The following is a 27743-nucleotide window of genomic DNA, read 5'->3' on the forward strand; positions in this document are numbered from 1 at the left end:
AGGGACGAAACACAATGGCAGGAACAGCCATCGCTTCGTTGCCTTCCTTCATTTTCTTCTGTGTTGCTCTGGTACAAGCCTCGTGTAGTCACTTACTATGTGAATCACCAGCAGCTCACTTCTGTAGTGATGTCATCTACAGTATTTATTTGTTGCGAATGTGCTTTTAGGCTTTAAATCAGTGCGTACTTGTCTTGTGTTGAGTGAGAGTTGGTTGTATGTTGTATAGTATTTGTGTGTGTTCAGTTATTTTCGTATCGTACAGAAGTTGTTACTGAAGATTTTGGTGTTGTGGTGTGCAGCGATACGTCATGGCATAACTTGTACTGATAAAAAAAAATGTCTGTTTTATTTGTGCTCGGTTTTGTTATTTAGCTGTTCTTTCTTGAGTGCATTTTAATTTTACCACTTTTTTACAACCGCATTTAATTTTTACTATTGTTTTTTGAGCGATACGACAGCACAGTAGTATCCCCCGTTGTCTGGGGAAATTTATCAAATGCATCCCTCACCCCTCGAGCCCTTAAAAAAATATTCTATTTTCTGCCCCAGTTTGCTTTACACATCAGTCAATGCTGAGGTTTTTTACGTGCTGTAGTGTACCTCTGATTCCGTACAAACCAAAAATAGGCCCTGTAAACTCTCTAGTTCATAAAAGTGATTTGCAACTTTGTTTCTTCCATTTTTTTATCCTGAACTTAAGTACTTAATTTTGCAAATGTATGTGCTGCCGTTTTTCCGTGATGGAATTGAGCAGAGCGTTTGATATGGCAACCCTGTTGTCATAAGAGCAATACTGTTTTCTTAACATGGAATGAACTATAGTAATTAGAAAACTTAGAAATGGAAAAGCATCTGGAGAAGACTCAATAAATGCAGAACTGTTCAAGTACTCCAGTGACATCTTCAAGGAAAGATTTCCCAGTATCATCAATTTAATTTGGAATGACAACAGACAATCAATCAGTCACTACTGATCCACATTTAGGGCAGTTGCCCAGGTGGCAGATTCCCCCTATCTGTTGTTTTCCTAGCCTTTTCTTAAATGTTTGCAAAGAAATTGGAAATTTATTGGAACATCTCCCTTGGTAAGTTATCCCAATCCCTAACTCCCCTTCCTATAAATGAATATTTGCCCCAATTTATCCTCTTGAATTCTAGCTTTATCTTCATATTGTGATCTTTCCTACTTTTAAGGATATCACTCCAACTTATTCGCCTACTGATGTCATTCCATGCCATCTCTCCGCTGACACCTCAGAACATACCACTTATAACACCAATATAGTTGGTCCGTTATTGGGCATTATAAATTTTCCAGCTAACTCATTCCTGGTTGCCAGCGTTTCGCCCCATTGTGCTAACTTGGGTTCATCAATTGGTAAACAGCACACCTACCAAGACGAATGGCTAGTGAATACAGTGCAGGCCACTGCGTAGGCTACTTGGAGCCACCGACAATGCCAATGCACTATGAAAGACTTTGTCTCATTTCCAAAAATTGATGCCTGATCATTTACCAACTGATGAGCCCAACTTAGCACACTGGGGCGAAATGCTGGCAACCAGGAATGAGTTAGCTTGAAAATCTATAATGTCCAATAACGGGCCATTTACTCATTCGGGATAAATACTTCAGGTTCCCTATGGGAATCAACATCTATATGATATACCACTTAATCAAGCAGCTCGTCTCTTTTCACCCAAGTCTCCTAGCCCAAACTTTGTCCAGTGATTATCTGAAAAAGGAGAATCTTCACTAACTATAGTTCATCATCATTTCTTTTGTCAGAAATCACCCAGAACAAATCGAGGGGTTGTTTTTTTTTGTTTTGTTTTTTCAGTTGCTCTATCAAGTAATCCTGGTGAGGGTCCCATACACTGGAACCATACTCTAGTTGGGGTCTTACCAGAGACTTACATGCTCTCTCCTTCACATCCTTACTACAACCCCTAAATACCCTCATAATCATGTGCAGAGACCTGTACCCTTTATTTACAAGCATATTTATGTGATTACCCCAATGAAGATATTTCCTTATATTAACACCCAGGTACCTACAGGGATCCCCAAAAGGAACTTTCACCCCATCAACGCATTGATTAAAACTGTGTGCATCTTTGGATACATCAATGTTATATAGGTGTGTTTGAGTCATTTAAAAATGGTTTAGTGAAAGTCTGATCCCAAAATAAGCCGCATTTTATAACCTATTATTTTCTTCAGAATTGTAGGTATCTTTGCAGTATTTACAATTTTAATCGCAGAGCAAATCTTATGTTGGTGGAAACTATATTTATAGGTCTCAGCAATAACAACAAACATGTGAAATATCATAAACAGGGCTAAGTGGGTCATATATTCATGAGTAAGGATTCTACAAGAACACTAATATTTTCAACACAAAAGAAAATCAGTGTCGTTTAAGTGGGCAGTAATTAGAGAGCACTAGCATTTATGTGATACTGCACATGGTGACAACACGTGAAATAAAAATGTTTTCTGGATTGAACATAGGAAAATACGCGTCGGCATCATAATAATAAATGAATAAATACCATACAAAAAACTTGTGGTATCAGAAGTTTTGATGTAAACTGTGTGACATTCTTCCAGCTTATCTTACCACATTCACTACGTATTTATCAATTTAAATATAAAATATACCAGAATCTATGTTTCAACCTTTTCTAGCTTAAGTTCACTTCACTTCAGTGTCTTAACACTCACAAAAACTGCGGTAGCATCCACTGCAAAAAAAATCTGCATGCTGTAAACAGATTGCTGAGGAATAAACTCTGCATTCATACTTCAACAATCTTCTCTTGCCAGTTTCAGCTGTGCACATGAAACATCTCTGCCTTTTGTGTTCTTGTCCGGGCCTATTATCATCATCATCAGCATCATCTAAGTTTTAAAAGGAAGAAGCATTTGTACAGATACATTTTTACTGATACTATTAATCGAATACATATCGTCCCCTTAGTTTCAATCTCATCTGCAGACTTAATGGCATTCCAATTGTTTTCACACTCCTAGAAAGTTGTAGAACAAACTCATTCTCTACGGGGGGGATTGTGCTGCCCTCACCCCCACCCTCTCGCCCCATCTAATTGCCACCACTGCTCCATCGTTTCTAGAAACATGGACGGTTTTTAATAACTACAAAGTTAGTATTGACAAGGTGGAACAAGGTGTTTAAATAAATGTATGATTGGCTGAGTGGACCTCGAACCAGCACTTAGATCCAGGTAAAATTCTTTGTGCTGGCCAGGAATCCTACCCAAGGCCTCCGGGTAGGAGGTAGGCATACTACCCCTATACCGCAGGGCCGGCCATATCATAATAGGACGGTAATAAAGCTTGATTGGTAAATAATCAATCATAGGAGAAAAAGACATAAAAAGTAGACTAGCCCAAGCAAGGAAGACAGTTTCTTCAGTATTTTCAATCATTTGGTCATATATCCCTTCTGTAGGTGCCAGATACGCTACTCTAATTTTCACGGGTTTCTTTATTTTCGATAAATAGTGGGTGTGTATATATTTGTATTAAAGGATTACTTTTCTCTCCTTCAGTGAAAAGCAGCAGTTACTGTCTGTGGAAGATTATGGAGATACCATGGCTGCCGTCCAGGGACTATTAAAGAAACATGATGCATTTGAAACAGACTTTGCTGCCCACCGTGACAGATGTGCTGATATTTGTGGGGCTGGAGAGAAACTGATTGCTGATGGCAATCATCACCTCGAAAGTATTGCTCAGCGCTGTCAGCAACTGCAGGTATGTTTTTGTTTTCTTTATTAAATTGTTTTAACACATTGGAGACAGCCATATTTGAATGTGCTACCCTCCAAAAATTGCAGGATTTTAAATTGTTTTTGAAATTTTTTCAAAGCTATGGGAAGGCAGTGATGGTAATAACTTTTCAAATATGTAAAATTCAAACTTTCTTCTACACAAAAATAAGTACAGCAATTTTTAAATATAAATTTATGAAAATAATTATTATTAATATGGTTATGATGATTTTTATTTGTGTCAGAAGCACTTACAATGATTGAAGTTAATTGATAATAATGCATAATATGTACATGATACAACATAACATTGAATTGACAGTTCGTTTACACCTTTGGCGCCCAGAAGTTAGCAACATCGATTGCATTTGGTGTAGCACTAATCAGGTCCTCCAGAGTACGCGATGCCGGACACAGACTAAACTGGAGCAGGTGGGAGGGTGTCTGCACCTCGCCACACTCCCATAGCGGCGACTCTGTACGGAAACCCCACTTCACCATGTCATTCCTTCATTTAGTAACACCTGAACGTAATCTATTGAGCGATTTCCATATGGTCCATTTCTCTGTGTATCCAGTGGGAAGTTTTTCATAGGGTGTGAGCCATTTCTCACGCCAGAGATCAGTTCGGGAATGCTGTGGTGTCCCAATAAGGACCTCTGTTGTTCTGGTTTGACAAAAATAGCACTTCCATATGTAGCATGTGGAATTTGTACCACTAACTGCATCCCAGGTATACATGGCCGTCTCTGCTGAGTATCTCTATGGATTTTTTGTATGCAAAGGACATCACACTTCTGTTCACGGCATAATTCGTGTAGTAGTAGCTTTTTAGACATTTAGTCGTGGGGTTTCTGGTTGAAATCCATGTAAAGAATGTGCTTGAGAAGTTTGCACCTTGTACATCTCACATTTTGCTGCTACCTCTCTACAGATGTCAGGAGGTGCAATACCAGCAAGGCAATAAATCTTGTCAAGTGGGATGGCCTTTAAGCACCCTGTGATGATCCGACAAGTATCGTTAAGAGCAACATCTACTAATTTGGCATGACTAGATCGAAACCACACTGGACTTGCATATTCCCCGGCAGCCTCTTGGCTTGCTCATGCTCGTATCGCATTCTGCCATCAATTTTTCCCACTGTTTCTTCTTTACTTCAGAGATTGAGGAGAGAATGGATCTAGTTGTGTGGGATGCTTCCTCACTAAATGGATTTTCATCATATTGTGAATAACACTCCTCGGGCAGTGTAACTGTTTCTGAACTCACACTCTGAAGATAGGGCGTCCTGCAACCTCTTGGAATACATGCTCGAGAACAGATTGTCACAAGCTCAACAAATTGGTCATAACTCTCAGGTACAGGCGTGATTGTTTGAACTTTTCCATCCAACATTTCAGAGAATTTCAGCCAATCTGCCTTCTTGAAGATACACCTTCTTCTGAAACCAGTTATTTTGGGGTCTTATGATGGGAAAAAGTTGACACATTATCAGTCTGTGCTGTGTGCTGGGGATAGGAGAACACACTGATTTGTTGCATTGCTGTGCTACATTTTCACTTACAAAGAGGGGAAGAGGGTTGTTCCCTCGTTGCCACCTTCCACTATTGATGGAAGAAGGTAGTTTACTATCATGAATGGGGGGGGGGGAGTTGGTTTCGGCCCATGATAGAACAGCTTCACCATTTTCATCCTTGTGTGTATCCCTAAGCATGACTGTGGCTGTTAGTCTCCTAGATGTTTTCCTTGAATCAAAGTTGTTAGGAGGAACAAAAGAGAATTTCTCTGAAAGCAGCTTATAAACTGAGGTGATCACACAATTACGAAGCTCCAAGGTTATGATCTCAATGTTATTCTCATGAGTACAATGGGCACTCTTGACTTGGATTCCTGGTTTGACAAAAATAGCACTTCCATATGTAGCATGTGGAATTTGTACCACTAACTGCATCCCAGGTTTACATGGCCGTCTCTGCTGAGTATCTCTCTGGATTTTTTGTATGCAAAGGACATCACACTTCTGTTCACGGCATAATTCGTGTAGTAGTAGTTCTTTAGACATTGATATGCCTTCAGTATTCACCGAAATAACTGTCAAAATTGGTTCTGAGAAGAACAGTTTATTTAATCGCATCTTAGGCTCACAAATCCTTCTGGAGTGTCGACGTTCAATTCAGTAATGGAAATTTAATTCCAACTAAGTTAGCATGTTCACCACGGGCAGGGATCAGCTTCAACCCCTTATGAAAATAAAGCATTCTTAAATGAAAAAAAAAGTTTGACATAGTTACGGACGCCAGTTAGGTTAATATTTTGAAATTTGACAAAGAAGGACACTTCTACTAAAGCGTACTAATACATTTTTAACCTAATTGGTCAATTGACACTGGTATCATTGTTTACAACCAGTAATTTGCTTTCCTGCCTTTCGTCATTGTACAATGGGCTCACATCGAGTTGCTGCACGTTATCATCTGTACATGGGAGTAATGAAAAACTACAGTACATTACCCAGCCCACTTGACATCCATATGAAATTAGCTCATTATCTAAATTTACTTGCCTCAAGCATCAGAATCATAATGTTCACTTGGTGTGTAATGGTAATCCTCATCCTTAGTTTCAGAACCTGAGTCTTCCATAAAAACATCTGATATGGATTCATCATATAAATTTTGTACATGTGAATTAGACATGCTAAATATTCACAAGAATGACACGAGCAGCCTGCCTCTCAAACACACTCTTCCTAATCCATATGCACTTACTTTCCCGCTCATTTCACAACTGAGAGTGAACGATGATACAGCCTATGAGAGAACCTGGCTCTGTTATCAATGCCTTGAAAGAAGAGCTCTCAACTTCTGCTCATTATTAGTACATTTTGTACTTGTAGAAGCAGTTCAGCAGATAATGATGAAGAAATCGAAACAATATATGAAGAGAGAGAAGATTTAATACAATATGTAAAAGTTGACAAAAATTTAAGTGTGATGCAGTGGTAGGCCAAGGAAGAGAAGGTAATATAGTGGAGAATTCGGATAGCGACAAAAGAATGAAAGAGGAAGTCAGCTGGTTGAATTCTGCAAGGTCATAATTTAGTCCTCGCTAATACTTGGTTCAAACACCACAAACAACTGTTGTATACATGGATGAGACCTGGAGACACTTTCGCAGGAGCAGATGTGGACTCTGACCACAACTTCTTGGTCATGAAATGCCATCTGAAGTTTAGGAAATTGAAGAAAGGAAGGAATGCAAGGAGATGATCTAGGCAAGTTGAAAGAAAAGTGTTAGGGACTGTTTCAGGGAACATGTTGCACAAGGATTAAATGAAAAGGCGGACAGAAACACAACAGAGGAAGAATGGACAGTCTTAAAAAATGAGGTTTCTAGGGTTGCTGAAGAAATGTTAGGCAGAAAGGAAAGTTCAACTAAGAATCAGTGGATAACTCCACAGATATTACACTTGATTGATGAATGATGAAAGTACAAAAAAGAAAAGAAAATGAGGGCCGAAAGGAATACAGGTGATTAAAGAATGAAGTTGATAGGAAGTGCAGGACAGCTAAGGAAGAATGACTGTAGGAGAAATGCAAGAATATTGAAGTTTGTATGGTCCTAGGGATGCTGCATACAGGAAAAACAAGGAACCTTTGAAGAAAGGAAAACTAGGTGTATGAATATTAAGAGCTCAAATGGTAAACCACTTCCAGGGAAAGAAGGCAAAGCAGAAAGATGGCAAGAACATATCCAACAGTTGTATCAAGGTAAAAATGTAGATGAAATGGTTCTGGAACAAGAAGAGGCTGTCGATGCTGATGAAATGCGAGATTAAATTTTGAGGACAGAGCTTTGAGATACCTAAATAGGAACAAGGCATCTGGAATTCATAACATTCCCTCTGAATTATTGACTGTCTTAGTAGAAACCAGCATGGCAAGGTTATTCCATTTAGTGTGCAAGATGTATGAGACAGAAGAAGTACCCCCCAATTTTCGGCAGAATGTTGTTATACCTATTCCCAAGAAAGCCGTTGCTGACACGTGTTAAAACTACCCCACCATTAGTTTAGTATCTTATGATTGCAAAATTTTAACATGTATTATTTACAGAAGAACGGAAAGATCATTTGAAACTGAGTTGGGAGTAGATCTATTTGGCTTCAGAAGAAATGTAGGAACACATGAAGCAATCCTGACTTTACGTCTTATCTTAGAGGATCGAATTAAGGACAAGCCCACATACTATTTGAGATTCTGAAGGTGATCAGGATCAGATACTGAGAATGACGAATTATGTACAATCTGTATAAAAATTGGACTGCAGAGATAAAAATTGAGGGCTTTGAAAAAGCAGCAGCAACCCAAAAAGGAATGAGGAAAGTTTGCAGTTTGTCTGTCGTCCTTCCCCCCCACCCCCCTGCTTTTCATTGTTTATATATGTAGAACAGGCAGGAAAGGAAATCAAAGATCAGTTTGGGAAGGGAGTCACAATCCGAGGAGAGAAAATCAAAACCCTGAGATTTGCTGACATTGTTATTTTATCTGTGACTGCAGAAGATGTGGGGAAATTGCTGAATGGTATGGGCAGAGTCTTGGAGAAGGAGCATAAGTTGAAAATAAACAAGTCCAAAACAAAAGTAATGGAGTGCTGTCGAACAGAGTCACGTGATGCAGAAAATATTAGATAAGGAAATGAAGTCTTAAGGAAGTAGATGAATATTGATACTTGGGTAGTAAAATAACTAACAATGGCAGAAGTGAGGAGGACATAAAATGTGGTCTAGCACATGCAAAGCTGGCCCTTTTTAAGAAAAGAAATTTGCTCACTTTGCACATTGATACAGGAATTAGATGATGTTTTTGAAGACTTTGATCTGGAGCGTATGGAAGTGAAACATGTACAATAACTAGCTCAGAAAGAAAAAGGATGGGAGCTTTAGAAATGTGGTGTTACAGAAGAATGCTGAAGGTAAGATGAATAGATCGAATCACTAATGTAGGAATACTGTATCAAATTGGTAAGAGGAGATCGATTTGGGTAAATTTGACCAGAAGAAGAAATAGAATGATAGGACACATCCTAAGACACCCAGGACTTGTGCAGTTTTTGAGGGAATTGTAGGCAATAAGAATGGTAGAGGTAGACCAAGGTATGAATATAACAAGCAAATGTAGGATGCAGCAGATACGTTGAAATGAAAAGGATAGGAAGGCATGAAGAGCTGCATCAAACCAGTCTATGGACTGATGACTCAACACGACATGAATGTAGAATTGGTGATTAGTTACCCTCATACTGCCGATGTTACATACCCGACAATTTGAAAGACACTGTTGCTCTCTAAATAGCTCTCATTACTTTGCACACATTGTTTACTGTCATGCCATCTGCATCTAGTTTAACAATCCCCAGCAAACATATCACAATGACATAATTGGTCTAAAATGCACAAATTCTGGGCCCCTGATATGTCTTTCACAAAAGAAAACCACCACCCTCCATGCACAGTAGACTGTATATATATAAGCATGTTTTAAGTGATTTGTTAGAATCTGAGGATGTAGTACGAATCATGTCATTCTTTGTATAATAGTGTGTATTTTTACATGTATGTTTATAGTGTTATAATTTATATTGTAATTGCAATGTGTTTGACAGACTGAAAAGTTTTTGTTACATTTAAATACATCGACACAGAAAAGTATGGCTTCATTCCTAACAAAAAAAAATATATATATGGGTAGGCCTACCTACCTGTAAATATTTAAGCCTATTCAGAATAATAAAAAAAGGGGGGGGGGGTGAAACATGTACCTGTGACTTTTATGTATAATGTATGAATTTTAACCACATGAAGTAGTGGGTTATATTGTATTGTATTGTATTGAACAGGTGGATCTATAAATATTATAATATTTGAGATTTACGTCAACTTCAATACGGAACAAAAATGAGAATAGTTACTTGCAACTAAGTGGTGTGTTCCGAGCTGTCAGTGGAGAGATGGCGTGGGAGGACATTAGTAGACGAATAAGTTTGAGTGGTGTCTTTAAAAGTAGGAAAGATCACAATATGAAGATAAAGTTGGAATTCAAAAGGACAAATTGGGGTGAATATTTCTTTATAGGAAGGGGAGTTAGGGATTGGAATAACTTAGCAAGGGAGATGTTCAATGATTGTCCAATTTCTTTGTGATCATTTAAGAAAAGGCTAGGAAAACAACAGATAGGGAATCTGCCACCTGGGCGACTGCCCTAAATGCAGATCAAATCAAATCAAAATCTCTTTATTTGCAAATGAGGTGTCTACCTCGGTGGCAAAGGGTACACTAAAATACATTGTCAAGCACTAAATATTAAATTAACAAGAAGAAAATTCTCCTATAATACAATATTATACAATTTACGCTAACAATTTTTTTTCTATTAAACACACAGCTCATCCTTAATAAATTTATATTGTTTACAAAATTCTACTTATAAAATCTCCTGTACTACTTACAAATATAGTCAACTGATATACAGTATGTGGAATTACTTCAAATGGTACTATACAACTGGTATAAGATTAAAATTTACATTACATTTATTTACTTTTTTTTTTACTCGTTCTGGAACCTAAGTAGCATAACGACCTGCTGCGTCTTAACCAGAGCCCCTTTTGTCACCACTTTTCAGAGTTCCTGAAGGGCCTTCACAGCTACCGTAGCGGTCCCAGGGCCCTCAAAGTCCCCAGTAGTGAGTGAGTGATTGATTGATTGATTGATTGATTGATTGATTGATTGATTGATTGATTGATTGATTGATTGATTGATCTTTACTCATTAATTTAGTGCATTGCATTTTTAAACCAGCGCAAACTTTTGAATTTGGAAAAAGTGTCTGTACCATTTTAACAGTATGTTCCATGGAATTGAAACAAATTTTGTTCCGCAGCAGTGGCTGACTGATCATATTTAATTGAATGGGAATACTTGAATTAATTTAGTCATACCTTTCAGTTTCTTTTCATTTTTATTATTCCCTGTGGTGTTATTTTTCTTCAACTGTTCAATTTTACTGGCATTTAATATTTTGTCACAACACATGCATGCACTTAGCTTTAAATTTGTTTTCCTCCAACCATTTATTTGAAAATGCTTGTCTTCTCCTTACTTTTTCAGTCTTTTATATGTTGTCCTCTATTCACGCACCTTTCTAAGCGTAGGCGAGCATTACTGTTCTTCAGATGACCTACGGTACTAAACTAAATTAACATACAAGGAAATACTCTTACAACTCATTAAAATGAACTGCAAAACGCACACCTACAGTACTAGCGGCGGAGAATACTAGCAGTCAATGGCGCACCAATAAAGTGTCAAGTCAGCACCGCTGATCGACCTCTGGGGATTCACACCCAGCAACCTTTCTATGTACTATCTAATATGTATCCTACATCCAGAAAATAAGTTTGAGGAAGTTGTTTAAAAAAAAAGATCAAAAATAAGTTTTAAAAATATTTTTATACAGAAAGTACCTACGAGTAGAACATTTTTCCGTTGAAAATTTGCTGCACAGAATTCACGCGTGGGGGAAAAATCCCTACATCTGGGAACACTTCTTCTTTATCGTTTAGGCCTACTGAGGACTACAGGGCTCATAGTTACTCTTCTTCTTCTTCTTCTTCTTCTTCCAATACTCCTTCATTTGCTGACTATGAGCCAGCTTTCTCTCCTCTGTCCACTTAGTTCCTGTAGTCTTCTTACTTGTAAGGGATATTAGGAAAACTGTGTCGGATGCCTTGACGGAACAGTAGACGGTCATGAATTTGTCCCAGTAGGATATCCTCTTACTCCATATCCGCCTTAACTGACATGATCCATTTGTTCTTAGAAGTCTTGCCTCTTCCTGTTACTGTGAATATCCTGTTGGTGATTCTTTCGGAATCCAGACGGGCCAAGTGTCCATACAAGGTCAGGCGCCTTTTCCTTACAGGCATGACGATGTCTTCCTAGTGTTCATAGAGTTCATCATTATGGTGGATTCTGTAAATGCCTCCTTCCTCTCTGATTGGCCCTAATATTCTCCTCAGGATCTTCCTCTCTTTTAACTTCAGCTTTCTGAGCGGGCCCTTCCTGGCCATTACAAGGCACTCGGAAGCATACAGAACAGATGGTTTGACGACAGAGTTATAGTGTCTGAGTTTGAGGTCCTTGGAGAAGCACTAAGTTGAATGGATACTACGACATGAGTGATAAACCCTTTCAAACTTGGTACAACTGGCATCTATGGCTAGGTTCTTGCTCTGATTTGCAGAGATCCATTCTCCCAAGTACTTAACTGCAGGTACTTTTCGTATGGTAGCGTCTGTGAGAGGAATTGTAGAAGGGGCCTCCTTGATATTCGTCATAAATTCAGTCTTAACCGCTACACTATAAAGACTCTGTAAGTTGTATGTAGCCTCCTCCTATATTGTTTGCCAGTAGAATGAGGTCATCAGCAAAGGCTAGGCATGGGACAATGAGGTTGTCTCTCTTGTACCCAAGCTTCAGTCCAGCTCCCGGTGGTAGCATCGTTCTCCATTCCCTAATGATCTTTTCCAAGACACAGTTGAAGAGAATGCAGGAGAGACCATCACCTTGTCTAACTCCTGTTCTGATTGGAAAGTTTTTGGATAGTTCACCTCTGAACCTGACCTTTGACGTAGTGTTCCTCAGAGTGGCTTGAACTAATCGTAGGGTCTTCCCATCCCGACCAAGTTTCCATTGTATGGAGAAAAGGGTGTCTCGTCCACAGTCATAAGCTTTCTGAAAATCTACTAGGACCACCACCCAGGGATGTCCACCTCGGCTTTTGTAATTGAGAACTGTCTTTAAGATTTTGTATCTGTTCATCTAGTCTTACGGAAACCAGCGTGGTATTCACCTAATTGTGAGTCTAGCTGTGTGGTGACTCTGTTGAGCAGGGCTACAGAGAGGATCTTGTAGGTAATTTGCAACAAGGAAATACTCTATAATCGTTGAGGTCTGTCTTACTTCCCTTGTTGTGGTAGGGATGAATCACGGCAGACGTCCATTCTTCAGGTAGGGACTCTGTTGTCCATATGTCTTTTATGATTTGTTGTATGCTCTGCAAAGACTGGCCATCTGCATGTTTCCATCTGGCAACACTGGTGTAGAGTACCTGCTTAGAAAAGACTTGTTTATTTCTCATGTGCAATTCACTATGTAAATGATGGTCAAGTTGTGACTTCATGGAACACATTATAGATTTGTTACACACTTGGCACGTTACCACTTTCCCATCCATTGTAAAACATTTCGCAGTACTCAGCCACGATCTTAGTTCTGACTCAATGCAATTTGAGCCATTTTTGACAAGTCCACTTCACTTACGTTAACAGACCAAACCAAATACCACTACTGTAATACATACTAATCAGGCATCACAACTTAACAGGTCAGTTGAGGTATGAGGATGCACCCTGGGAAGTCCATGTGCCATTTTCACCTCATTGTCTTGTCTCTGCCACATTCTTTGCTTTCTCTTGTATGTTAGTATTTACTAGAAAAATACTTCTGTAGCTCACACCTAATGGTATTTGTACTCTGCCCGAGCCCCTCGCTAATAGCCTACTTTCAATTTGTAACAATGTTAAATGACCAGTGCAATGCACTTCCCAGATTCTGAGAAAGGATTAGTGCTTCTGCATGGATTTGAGACACTCGGGCATACTGTATTTCAGGATAAAGGTTTGGAAATCTCAATTTTAAAGGACTATTCTCCTAAGCCAAGTTTAACAGTTACATATATTCTGTACAAAAGAAAACTCGCCAATTATTTTACTATAGTCTGATAATTAAACAAGCAATTTTTTTAAAAATAATTACCTAGATATGAACAAAAATGTTACATCTTCACATTATCATCGTCATCACAGAACCCCTCCAGCATGCCGGGTAGAGTGGTGTTGAACGAACCTTTGCCATCGTTGTGTATCCAGAAATGCCTTTTCTCTCACCACCGACTCCTGGTTCCCTTCTCTTCTCTCTACATCATCTCTCAGTTGGTGCAGCCATCTCTTCCTAAGACTCCCACTGGCCTTCTTCCTTCAACCATTCTTTCTAGGTATGCATGTGATGTTCTTGTGCCGGGCATTCAATTTACATGTCCATACTATGTTAGTCTTGAAGTCCTTAGCTTCTATAGAGGCCACTTCCAGTTGCATTCTGATGTCATCATTCCTTACGTGTCCTTGGGTGTTTTTAAAGGGTAGTTCGTAAGAACATTTCACAAGCTATTTACTAACTTCTCTCGCTTTCAGTCTACATATTCTAGACTTATGTGAGAATTGGCACAAAGTATGACTTACACAGAGTCATCTTGGTTCTCATGGGCACTGTTATCCCAAAGTAGATGTCTTAAGAGATTGTAGAAGTTGAAACTGCTATTTCTTTATCTGCAGTACCGCTGCTGCAAATCATACTCCCCAGGTATTTGAATACTGTACACATTGAATGTTTTACAGTATGTGGCAGCTAGTATCTTTCCTACTCATTTTCAGTGCAACAGTTTTTGTAGTGCTATCTTTAATCTGACACTGTTTGAACTTTGCTACCCATTTATCCAGCCTAGTTTGTACCTCTGCCTCTGTCTCTCCCCAGATGACTACATTGTCTAATTTTGGTGTAAAATCACTCCAGCACTTCTCTCACAGTCCTTTTTACTTCTAATTTCCTATTTTGGTATTCTTGGTCTAGCTTTTGTATTTTCTCTTCTCTCAGTTGACTGTTGTCACTATTTCTGGCTGTTTCAACATCCCTCACTTTCTTGACATTATTGCATTTTTCTATTGCCTCTTTTGCATTGTCATTCCCCCAGGATGTCCTTTTATTTATTGCTTTCCTGCTTGTTCTTTCGCTCGCTTCTTCTGCACTACTGATGAAACTAGTTTTAAAATTCCATTCCACATCACTGCAGCTGGATTTTGACATTAGAAACTTGCTTTTGATCATTTCTTGGAACTTCTGTTTACAGTTCTCTTTCTTTGCCTTGCAGATCAGGCAGGGGACTGCTAAAAGCTAACTGAGAAAACCCCGATAGAAAGATCCTCTTTGGTGACAGGTCTAGCAAGTTAGCTGGAAGAGTACTTTGCAAATTGCTTTCAACCAAAGAACTAGCCTTGGAATGATCCAGCTGTAGTGATGTGGAATGGAATAATTTTAAAACTAGTTTCATCAGTAGTGTAGAAGTAGTGTGCAAAAGAACAAACAGGAAAGCAATGAATAAAAGGATGTCCTGGGGGAATAACAAGGCAAAAGAGGCAATAGAGTTGTAGTGAAGAAGAAAAGCTGAACGTCCTCCGACAACTAGGTGACAGATTCACAATTAAGTATTTATTATTTTCCACCTAGTCATTTTAATATCAACACTGAAATTCTTCAAACCGGGCAAGTTGGCCGTGCGCGTAGAGGCGCGAGGCTGTGAGCTTGCATCCGGGAGATAGTAGGTTCGAATCCCACTATCGGCAGCCCTGAAAATGGTTTTCCGTGGTTTCCCATTTTCACACCAGGCAAATGCTGGGGCTGTACCTTAATTAAGGCCACGGCCGCTTCCTTCCAACTCCTAGGCCTTTCCTGTCCCATCGTCGCCATAAGACCTATCTGTGTCGGTGCGACGTAAAGCCCCTGGCAAAAAAAAAAAAAAAAAAAAAAAAAAAGAAATTCTTCAAAGGAAACTTTTAACTTGTGTTGCCAACTATGATAATATAGATACTGAACATAGAAACTGTAATTCTTCAAAGTGTTATGTGGCTGAAGATGTTGATAATACACGAAACATGTACCACTTTTAACCATTAAATTCCTTAAGCAATCATTGTATCGACTAGGTGGAAAATAATAAATATTTAATTGTGAGTCTATTGAAGTGTGATACGGACCATGAAGCTGATTTTATGTAAACTAGGGGACAGTACAAATAAGGAGGATCTATTACTAATGGGTGATTGTAATGTCCAGGTAGAAGTACTGTAGGTACAACTGCTAGATATTCTCCTTGCAAATACACATTTACGTTAATAATCCTCTCATTAATGAAAGCAACATCAGAAATGCAGTCATTGTCCTCATTAAGGACAAAGCCAACTACATTTCTTGCTTCTGTCTTATTTCCACACCAGTATAGTTTGTATCTGTCATTCAGTAGTTTTGCATTGCATCCCTTCCACTTTAACTCACTTACACACAAGATGTTCAAGCATCCAAGCTTCATCATATCTGTTATTTTAGTACATTTTCCAGTCGGTGTTAAAATGTTCAAGGTAGCAACTCTGAGGCTGGCTTTTCTGTTATTTCATCTCCTTTTGGTGTTTCTTCGTATATTGTTTGGATAAGCTTCAGACTCGTTTGAGTAATCATTATTTCCAAAAGTACTCAAAGTTTAGTCTTCAGTTGAGTTATTTTTTATTCGAAGGCTAGTTCTTTTGTTGAAAGCAATTTGCAAAGTACTCTTCCAGCTAACTTGCTAGACCTGTCACCAAAGAGGATCTTTCTATTGGGGTTTTTCTCAGTTAGCCTTTAGCATTCCCCTGCCTCATCTGCAAGGCAGCAGTTCATTGATGAATTCGTGTGCCATTTCCTACACAAAGGTTTCATCAAACCACCTAAAGGAAACTCTTCCACCCATAGCCATTGGTTCGCCCATAGGTTGTCAGGTTTGGTACTGGCCGGCCAACCCTTGGCCAGACAGTCTCATATGGTAGCAGGATTTCTCCTGACCTGACCAGGACATTCTCCACATAATATATAAAAATATATAATACAGCAGAAGTCCGTTACACCAAGAATTCATAACGGCAAAAAATGCACTCGCTATAGCGGATTGTCGTTACATTACATTTTTTGTAAGTCGGGAAAAACCCCACACACATTGCAGTTGGTATGTAACGGTAATCCATTTGTTCAAAACTTGCACTTTTGCCGATTTCCATACTGCGGCCTACATGCAAGTTATTTTTCTAATTCCGAGACAACATGAACACGGATGTTCAGTTTCATTCTGGATAATTGGCGTTGTATCACTTCAGTGGCTTCCATAGCAACTTTTCAGTTTTCTTATTCAAACAAAGTCACCTAACCTAACTTGCCCTCATATGTTTCGTATGTGCACTAGCGACCTTTCTGGTCGACATATGAACTCGAAGGTAATATCGGTGTTTGACCTTTTTGCTATAAATTACTCGGGAATAGCCTTTCCAAAATTTAACCCCAGGTGCGGGAAAATACAGTGTAACCTTGTATTGTGCATTCCTCATTAAGGCGATTTCTCGCTTAGCACGTTGTAAATTTGAAGTCCCAATTCACACCGTTTTAAATCTATTCAAATATACCTCATTTATGGTGTCACAAAACTTCATTATTACAGCTCAGTATGATCCCATTTTTCCCAGCCCTGAAATTGTTCCTTGTCATCCCATGTGAAAGAAAGTGATTTCCGACACAGGAGGCAGATCGGGGAAAGTTACGCAAAAACGGGAAATGACCTTGAATTCTGGAACTTGAGAGTAAATTATAGCTTCAAGAAGCAAGCCTCAGGAAAGTTCAGTTTTCCTCTCCGGTTTTCGTTGATATTTCTGAATAACCCAGTCAGCCTGTTTTTGCTTATATTTCGCATTCCATTCAGAAGTTAGAAATGTATTGTTGAGTGTTGCAGTAATAATAATAATAATCGTATGGCCTCACCTACCGTGTACAGACATTTCAATTCGACGCCATCTGGCTGTCTGCTCGTCAATTTCGACGTTCCGTTTTACTCTAGGCCCCCACTAGATGGCAGACCGAGTAAACCGAAACTCTCTTGGGCGTCTATGGCTGAGATTTTTAACGAATTTTGTCGGGTAAACACCAAATGTGTCACCAGAGATCTTTTACATGCCAACATCGTACGACATGGAGTGTCAAATGGACTTTTTTCTGCCTTTCAAAAATCCGTCTACCTCTGCCGGGTTTGAACCCACTATCTTGGGATCCGGAGGCCGACACTACCGCTGATCCACAGAGGCAGCGAAGTGAAGAGTAGTAAAGAGTAGTAAATATTTGTTGCTTTATAGACTACGAAAGGATTAGGAACACAATTGTGGAAACTTGACTTGCAAGATGCATATTTGTCTTGTTGTAGCCCCATTATAGATACTGAAAAAGTTGTGAAATCATTTATTAATGACAAATCCAGAAAGTGGACAGGCATCTGCATCTTTCAGCAGTGGCGTGTATGTTGAAACTCGCACCGTCGAGTTTCGACTCGAATCTGTTGAAGTATTATTGCATTCAAGATGACGGTCAAAGTCATTTCTCTTGCTCATGGCAGAGTTTAACCACAAAATTCATGGTCGAAGAGTGTGATCTGCAATAATGCGCTGATCTTTTACAGGTAATCAGGTATTTTTACACCTTTTAATACACTGTTTATATTTAATAAGCCCTAGTGGAAAAGGGTTTTCATATTATTTCTAGTGTTTTTCACGCCTTTTAATAATCTTCAGAAACGGTAGATGGCCTATATCTTTCACTGTACCCGTACATACATGATGTAAAATGCATGCATGTTGGGAGAAAAAAAAAACATATCAAGTGTTTATATATTTGTGTTGGATTTGGATAGTTTTTATTTGTGTATTCAATAGTATGTTTTCCTGCTTAACGCATTATCTTTCCTTGGGCCCTGCAGAAACACGTAACGAGCATTTACTAAATAAACTAACCTCCGAAATCAGTCATCCACTCTGCGCCGTATCTTGAGGAGTATCACATTCTTGCTTAATTTCAGTACATAGTTTCAAAATTCTGCCTGCTGTCATTTCTTGATCGATACAGTACTTTTGCATCCATCTTTTAGCACAGGCCAGAGTAAAGTGTAGCTTCCACCGAAGTCCCAGTCAACATCCATGGCTGTGACAATATGGAAGTTGCTGGGGTATGGGTAGTGCTGAGTAATGACATTCAGAGCATGACTAGTGCATCTGAGTGTTATGAAAGGTGCTGCTCATAGGATCAATCGTGCTGCAATAGTACTTTCTGACCCAGTGAGGAAAGCAATGGCAAACTACCTCACTCCTCATCTTGCCTAGTACGCCTCATTTTGGTGCTGCCATTGGTTTTTGGGGTTTCCTCATAACCGCATAACCTTTGGTGGTGCTATTTGAGGATCCAACCAGCCTCTGGGCTGATGACCTAACAGACACACAGTTTCAAAATTAAGTGATCATTTATTTCAGCCTTTATTTCTAATGAGTTAACTGCTGCTATCAGCCATTTTAGTTTCGCATTTATTATGAAAACATGTTCTCTTTCATTTCCAATTGTGCTTATAGAACACCAGTCGACGAGTATTACCAATAGACTCGAATATCGCCTTCGAGTTCTTATGTCGACGAGAGAGCTCGCTAGTGCACATAGCGAAAAATCTATACCGAACGTGATCAATCCCATTCAATGTAATTGAAGTATGCTGAAGTGCATAAATACTGATAATGGAAAAAGTTACGCATGCCTAATCGCTCGTAATAACGGATGCATCAGTGATAGGGTTTCGCTGTTACCAAAGGATAATATACAGTTTAACGTAGGAATTTTGAAGGGACAGGAAAAGCTCGCTATCCGTACTTGCTGTAGGGGACTTCTACTGTAATACTAAGGGGATATGTAAAATGAAGCGTATTTTTAATCATATCAGAACAACAATAAATTACAGTCTCTCAAGTGCGGCTGGTATCCAGTATTCGAGAGATAGTGGGTTTGAACCCCACTGTCAGCAGCCCTGAAGGTGGTTTTCCGTGGTTTCATTTTTACACCATGTAAATGCTGGGGCTGTACCTTAATTAAGGCCAAGGCTGCTCTCTTCCCACTCCTAGCCCTTTAGTGTTCCATAGTCACTACAAGACTTATCTGTGTCATTGCAAGGTAAACCAACTTATAAAAGAAAGAGAAAAAAAGAAAGAAAAATCCAGGCCCTTATCTAAATACCACTTTCTGTGATGAGAAACATTTGCAAAACATCAATTTTCTTAGCAAGTACAGGTAGAGGAATCACGTAATCGATCCTTTGTTATTCCATCATTGTAAATCGTTCCCTTCCATCTGTATTCCTTAACCTTTTGAACTCCATTACCCTTAGCGTATACTTCCTGCTCCACCCCTAATTAATTTGTGCACTATGAACAGCTGTAGGCTGTGAACAATGCAAGAGAATCTAACACAAAATATAAGTATGTTACATGAATATATTTACAATTAGGCACACAAATACATTAATCCTTGTATGTTTTCACTGTGTGGTACTTTCAAAACAGTTTTCTGTGTGGAGACCGGGTTTTCTCACTTTCTGAATTTTGACTTTAGCATATCTGTTGGTCTTGTTTGCAATTTGCTTGAATAACTCGTCACTAAAAGTAAGTTGAAAAAATCTAATCATACTTATTTATCACTCTATAGAGAATAACATCATCCGCAAAAAGCTTTACCTCCGATTCCACTCCTTTACTCATATCATTTATATATATAAGAAAACATAAAGGTCTGATAACACTGCCCTGAGGAACTCCCTTCTCAACTATTACAGGGTCAGACAAAGCTTCACCTACTCTAACTCTCTGAGATCTATTTTCTAGAAATATAGCAACCCATTCAGTCACTCTTTTGTCTAGTCCAATTGGACTCATTTTTGCCAGTAGTCTCCCATGATCCACCCTATCAAATGCTTTAGAGATGTCAATCGCGATACAGTCCATTTGACCTCCAGAATCCAAAATATCTGCTATATCTTGCTGGAATCCTACAAGTTGAGCTTCAGTGGAATAACCTTTCCTAAAACCGAATTGCCTTCTATCGAACCAGTTATTAATTTCACAAACATGTCTAATATAATCAGAAAGAATGCCTTCCCAAACCTTACATGCAATGCATGTCAAACTTACTGGCCTGTAATTTTCAGCTTTATGTCTATCACCCTTTCCTTTATACACAGGGGCTACTATAGCAACTCTCCATTCATCTGGTAGAGCTCCTTCAACCAAACAATAATCAAATAAGTACTTAAGATATGGTACTATCTTCCAACCCATTGTCTTTAGTATATCCCCAGAAATCTGATCAATTCCAGCCGCTTTTCTAGTTTTCAACTTTTGTATCTTATTGTAAATGTCATTGTTATCATATGTAAATTTTATTACTTCTTTGGCCTTAGTCTCTTCCTCTATCTCGACATTATCCTTGTAACCAATAATCTTTACATACTGCTGACTGAATACTTCTGCCTTTTGAAGATCCTCACATACACACTCCCCTTGTTCATTAATTATTCCTGGAATGTCCTTTTTGGAACCTGTTTCTGCCTTAAAGTACCTATACATACTCTTCCATTTTTCACAAAAAATTTTATGACTGCCAATTATGCTTGCCATCATGTTATCCTTAGCTGCCTTCTTTGCTAGATTCAATTTTCTAGTAAGTTCCTTCAATTTCTCCTTACTTCCACAACCATTTCTAACTCTATTTCTTTCCAGTCTGCACCTCCTTCTTAGTCTCTTTATTTCTCTATTATAATAAGGTGGGTCTTTACCATTCCTTACCACCCTTAAAGGTACAAATCTGTTTTCGCATTCCTCAACAATTTCTTTAAACCCATCCCAGAGTCTGTTTACATTTTTATTTACCGTTTTCCACCGATCATAGTTACTTTTTATAAACTGCCTCATACCTGCTTTATCAGCCATATGGTACTGCCTAACAGTCCTACTTTTAAGACCTTCCTTTCTATCGCATTTATTTTTAACTACCACAAAAACAGCTTCATGATCACTAATACCATCTATTACTTCAGTTTCCCTATAGAGCTCATCTGGTTTTATCAGCACCACATCCAGGATATTTTTCCCTCTAGTTGGTTCCATCACTTTCTGAATCAGCTGTCCTTCCCATATTAACTTATTTGCCATTTGTTGGTCATGCTTCCTGTCGTTCGCATTTCCTTCCCAATTTACATCTGGCAAATTCAGATCTCCCGCTACAATCACATTTCTTTCCATGTCGTTTCCCACATAGCTGACTATCCTATCAAATAATCCCGAATCCGCATCAGTGCTACCCTTTCCCGATCTGTACACTCCAAATATCTCAAGTTGCCTATTATCATTAGAAATGAGCCTTACACCTAGAATTTCATGTGTCTCATTTTTAACTTTTTTGTAGCTTACAAATTCTTCTTTCACCAGAATGAAAACTCCCCCTCCCACCTTTCCTATCCTATCTCTACGATACACACTCCAGTTCAACAATGATAATTACATAATGTTACATAATTAAATTCTTATGTAACAACTATACGTGATAATATAAGTATTGAATAGGTGGAATAAATTAAAACACCTTTATCATTGTTGAACTGTTAAATTTTCAATACGGACCTAAAATGAGGTTTATAACATGTAATGTAACACACTCCAGTGCCGTGAGAAAATTTCTGCATCCATTATATCATTTCTCAGCCATGATTCAACTCCTATTAGAATATCTGGTAAATATATATCTATTAAATTACTTAATTCTATTCCTTTCTTTACAATACTTCTACAGTTCAACACTAACAATTTTATGTCATCCCTACTTGATTTCCAGTTCCCTGTTCCCTTATCACCGCTCCCTAGGCCATCCCGTTTACCTGAATGTACTTCCCTATTACCCTTCCAAACAAATTTCCTAACTTATACGTACCACTGTGGTTTAAATGAAGGCCATCTGAGCGCAGATCCCTATCTCCTACCCACCCATTAGGAGATAGGGATGTTCTTCTTTTTTTTTATACTGTTCTTGACAGTCTATCCTTGCTCTGGACCTCCCTCTTTCCCTTTTTTCCTCTATATTAGCCTAGGGATGCTCTTCCATTTTTCATGAAGTGATCTATGATTACTATGATTACTTAATTCTATTCCTTTCTTTACAATACTTCTACAGTTCAACACTAACAATTTTATGTCATCCCTACTTGATTTCCAGTTCCCTGTTCCCTTATCACCGCTCCCTAGGCCATCCCGTTTACCTGAATGTACTTCCCTATTACCCTTCCAAACAAATTTCCTAACTTATACGTACCACTGTGGTTTAAATGAAGGCCATCTGAGTGCAGATCCCTATCTCCTACCCACCCATTAGGAGATAGGGATGTTCTTCTTTTTTTTATACTGTTCTTGACAGTCTATCCTTGCTCTGGACCTCCCTCTTTCCCTTTTTTCCTCTATATTAGCCTAGGGATGCTCTTCCATTTTTCATGAAGTGATCTATGACAGCTGTTGGTGGAGCTGTAGAGGATCAAACCAGCCTTCGGGCTGAATACCCAACATTAAGTGATCACACTTCTGATTCTTATCAGCGCTTCAGAGGAGGATCAAATAGCTGGAATACTATGATGAGCCATTGTGTCATGTACCAGTGGTTATCAGAACATGAATGAACCAGAGGAATGGCATACTAAAAAAAAAAGAAAAAGAAAGAAACTCCCCAACTACTTTCAGCCAATATTCAGGCAGGCTGTTCTACTCGGGACACAGTGATAATGCCATCTATTGGAGACAAGTGGCAGCAGAAGAGATAAAGCATGTCACAACGAACAGTAGTCTATGTAAAGTTCATAATCTTCATTTGCCTTTGCCCAGCTCGGGTGTTCATGGTACTTCTCCACTGTTACTTCTCCTTCCACCACTCCTCTTCAGTAATTGTATTCCAGTTCAGTCTTCTTTTTTTTATACTGTTCTTGACAGTCTATCCTTGCTCTGGGCCTCCCTCTTTCCCTTTTTTCCTTTATATTAGCCTCCCAACACTTGTTTTGATATCCTTCGCTCCTCCATCTTCATAACTTGTCCATTCCATCTCAGTTTACTGTTCTCCATCCTATAACTCGATTTTTCTGTCCCTATTTATTTTCCGATGTCAACATTTCTTACTCTGTCTCTCCTTATCTTCCCTACCATACTCCTCAGGAAATTCATCTCATTGGCATGAACTTTTCTCTCATCTATGTATTGTTATTGTTATTGTTTGTCAGTGTTATGGCCTTTCGATATTGTAGACCTTCACATTTAGTTCTATTCCAACTCGGTGATATTAAAGCATCTGATGTAAAGGAAGCCCTTCATCCTCCTTTCAGGACTCCTTCTTGTCTTATTCTTCAAACAATCGTTTCTGTACTATTTTTTTTTCTCATTTTAATAATAATCTTCACAATTTTCCTCATTATGTACTGATGACCAGACAGTTTTTCTCCTTAAGAAAATCACAACATAAACCTCCACCATCACCAGTTAACACGATTGAACAATGTTCCCCTATTAGGGATGCTTTATGTTCATATGCTATAAGCAACAAAAGTCCGAATTCAGGAATTCTGCTATCATAGTCGGTACAGTAAAACTGTACAGGACATAAATGGTCAGAAATTGTATTCTATATAATTTTCGTTATGTAGTGTTTATCGATAGGACCACTAATGACATGGATATTTGAGAATTACATTTTAGGCTTTCCTGTAAACTACCATTTCACCCAGTATGAATAAAATTATTTATAGGCTAGACTACAGTGGCTTATTCCATGACTCTACATACAAAAATTCTGTTCCACCATTTTCTCTTGGCTCAGCATTGACATGAACTAAGCAACAGAAGTCTAAATTCATGAATATCTGTTTTTTACAAAGTTGGCTTTAAATCACAATGACATAGGTCGGTCTTATGACAACGATGGTATAGGAAAGGACTAGGAGTGTGAAGGAAGCACCAATCTTGATCTTAATTAAGGTACAGCGTAGTGTGAAAATGGGAAACCACGGAAAACAAGCTTCAGGGTTGCCGACAGTGCGGTTCCAACCCAGTAGCTCCCGAATGCAAGCTGATAGCTACATGATGCAAACCACACAATCACTTGCTCGGTAATATCTCTGTTATCATTGCTGGTACAGTAAAACGATATAATACATAAATGATCAGACATTGTATTCTGTACATCTTTTGTAGTATTAATCAATAGAACCATATAATAACTTAGATATTTGAGACTTAAATTTTATGCCATCCCCTAAACTACAAGGTGGTGCGCTAATAGTTGACACTTTTAATTTTAGAATAACAGCTTTATTTTTCACAGAACACTAATGAAAATTTAGACAAAGGCAGCTTGGACCCTGGAAATACATTTCACTATACCACATATTCAATGTGGCCTCCAATGCGGCGGATAACCTCTTTGAGACGCGTATGCATGTTTCTTACGACTTTACGACAAAGATCTTAATGAATTTCACTGCAGAGTTGCACAATCTGAGCATGCATTTCCATGTGGCTTTGAGGTCTTGAAGTGAAGAGTTTTTCTTTCAAATAGCCCCATAAAAAGAATCGCAAGGATTTAAATCTGGGCTTTAAGGAGGCCAGAAGAATCCACCATTGCTATACAGTGGGTAATGATGAGACATTACACGATCACCAAATACTCCCCTCAAAAACTCAAGAACATCGTTAGCTGTGTGATGTGTTGCACCATCTTGCATAAATTGCTGCATATGAATAGGGATAGCGAGAATTTTTTTGCTATTTTGCTTAACGTCACACCGACACAAATATGTCTTATGGCGACGATGGGATAGGAAAAGTCTAGGAAGTGGAAGGAAGTGGCCGTGGCCTTAATTAAGGTACAGCCCCGGCATTTGCCTGGTGTGAAAATGGGCCACAGAAAACCATCTTCAGGGCTGCCGACAAGGGGGACTCGAACCCACTATCTCCCGATTACTGGATACTGGCCGCACTTAAGCGACTGCAGCTATCGAGCTCGGTATAGCGAGAATTTGAGGCATGAATTAATTCCCCAGCATGTCCTTGTATTGCTGTGCATTAACTGTCTTACTGAAAAAGAATGGTCCAATTAACTCTTGACTTGACAAAGCTAGACTCGCTTTTCTCCATACGTGTGTGTGTTTTTTTTTTTTTTTTAATGTCTGGTTTTTCTGTAGCCCAAAAGCGCACATTTTGTTTATCAGCTGCCCCGTTAAGATGAAAATAGGATTCATCAGAGAACCAAGTGTTAAACAGTACTTCATCTTTATCTGGAGTCCATAAGGTGTACAGGAAAATCTTCTGCCTTTGAAGATCTGTTAGCTTATGTAGTACAGTAATTTTGTACGGGCACAATTGAAGGTCACCATGTAACATTCTTTCAACTGAATGGCGCGATATTCCACTTTCTCTTCACACTGCCTTGTCCTTCAAAGTTTCTGTATAAGCGAACGATGTTGTTCCTTGCTGGTGCCCACATAGACTAAAATACAGCTCGAAATTTTCTTTGTGTCGCTGTAACACTTCTGGATTCGCATTAAAAGATATCTGTTTTGATGCGCTGCTGAACGGAGAGTTGGCCGTTGTCGGTCAGCTGATTGTAATGCAGGCATTTGGAGACATAGCAGCAGTCACTTCTACAGATATTTCCATGAAACAGGGAAGGTGTGCGTGAAATTTTAACAACACAGTACATAAGTTGCATTTTATATTTGCTTTCCAAATGTGTCAACTGTTCGTGCGCCACCCTGTATCATTTCCCTCAGTGTGACTAAGATTTATAACCTAAAGTGTAGCACCTTCCCTGACTTTAGATACTGATTTGGTTTCAATTCTGTTTGGCCATAACAGATGACAGAAAATTAAAATCTGTATTTCCTTCTTTCTGTGGACATGACTGATACAGAAATACTGTTCTTTTTTAATTCTGTGCAATGACAAACTTTTCTTTTTCTTATTCTTTTATGACCGCATAGAATCACTTTAGTCAGTCCATCATTCAGGTGTCTTTGAAGGGATTGTTCAGGCTTTGCAGTCCTCCCAGTAATTCTTTCGACGCTCCGATCTCTGTGCCCTTTCCTTGGTTGAAAATATGCGTGTTGTTGGTTTGTTTTGCATGAGGGTAAAGTGGAGGTTTGTATTCAGTTTTATCTTATTTGTGGTGTTTTCTGTTGTAAGGCCTATTTCCTTCAGATCCTCTCTTACTTCTCTGATCCATTTACATCCTGTTGTGGTAGTTTTTGAGATGAGATTGTGTTGTACTAGTTGTTTCAGAAGTCTCGAATCCTGCATCCTCATTTGTCCAAAGAATCCCAGTCTCCTCTTACGCATAGTAACTGTAATGGGTTCTAGCTCTTTGTACACGACTTCGTTAGGTATTATCCGCCACTGCCCATCTTTCTGGTATTTTTTGTTGATGCAGGTTCTTCCAATCCTCCTTTCAATTTTCTGAAGTCTGTAAGTCTTTCATTGTTTATTCAGGTGGAAAAGTGTTTCTGCTGCATATGTAGCTTCTGGTTTTATAACTGTGTTGTAGTGTTTTATATTTGCATTTTTATTTATTTATTTTATGCATACATTGGAGCACTGAAATCAGTCCATATACAGTCAAGTCTTATGAATATTGGTTACAAATTTGGTTGATGTTTCTTCTTTTGTTCCCAAAAATGTTTCATTCTCTCTGACCTGGCTGCCCGTTCTTCGTCAGTTATGTTGTATTGTTTGCATGTATAGGTCTTCAGTTCAAGTCGCACGTCGTTATTTCTCAGGATCCTCTTCTCTTCTCCGTTTTCAATTTGTTGAATTGTCAAGCCTGATTCATTTAAATCTTCTTGGACTTCTTTGAACCAGTGATTTTTAGTTTTACTTTTCCAAAAGTAGTTGAATAAATGTTTAGTATCCTAGTCTCTGGTAGTCGCGATAGGTGACAGAAAAAAAGCAACTCTTCTTTTCCGCATTGTATCTATTATAGACTCAGTCTCCTGGTATACAACTTCATTAGGTAGTAATCGCCATTGTCCATCTACTTGGTGTTTTTAGAATTGTTCTAATGATTCGTCTATTTTCTGTAATTTATCTGTAG

General features: G+C 38.7%; 1 protein-coding gene across 4 annotated transcripts in view; it reads left to right on the forward strand.

Moving 5' to 3' along the window:
- alpha-Spec (alpha spectrin) overlaps positions 1-27743 on the forward strand; it is a 459851-nt gene that overhangs the window by 344464 nt on the left and 87644 nt on the right. For all 4 annotated transcript variants that reach the window (XM_067138066.2, XM_067138067.2, XM_067138068.2 and 1 more), the window contains one exon: positions 3580-3784. In XM_067138066.2, the coding sequence (XP_066994167.1) occupies positions 3580-3784 (205 nt within the window). The remainder of the gene's footprint in view (positions 1-3579; positions 3785-27743) is intronic.

The sequence above is a fragment of the Anabrus simplex genome, chromosome 1 (genome assembly GCF_040414725.1).
Source record: "Anabrus simplex isolate iqAnaSimp1 chromosome 1, ASM4041472v1, whole genome shotgun sequence".
NCBI classification, from domain to species: Eukaryota; Metazoa; Arthropoda; class Insecta; order Orthoptera; family Tettigoniidae; genus Anabrus; species Anabrus simplex.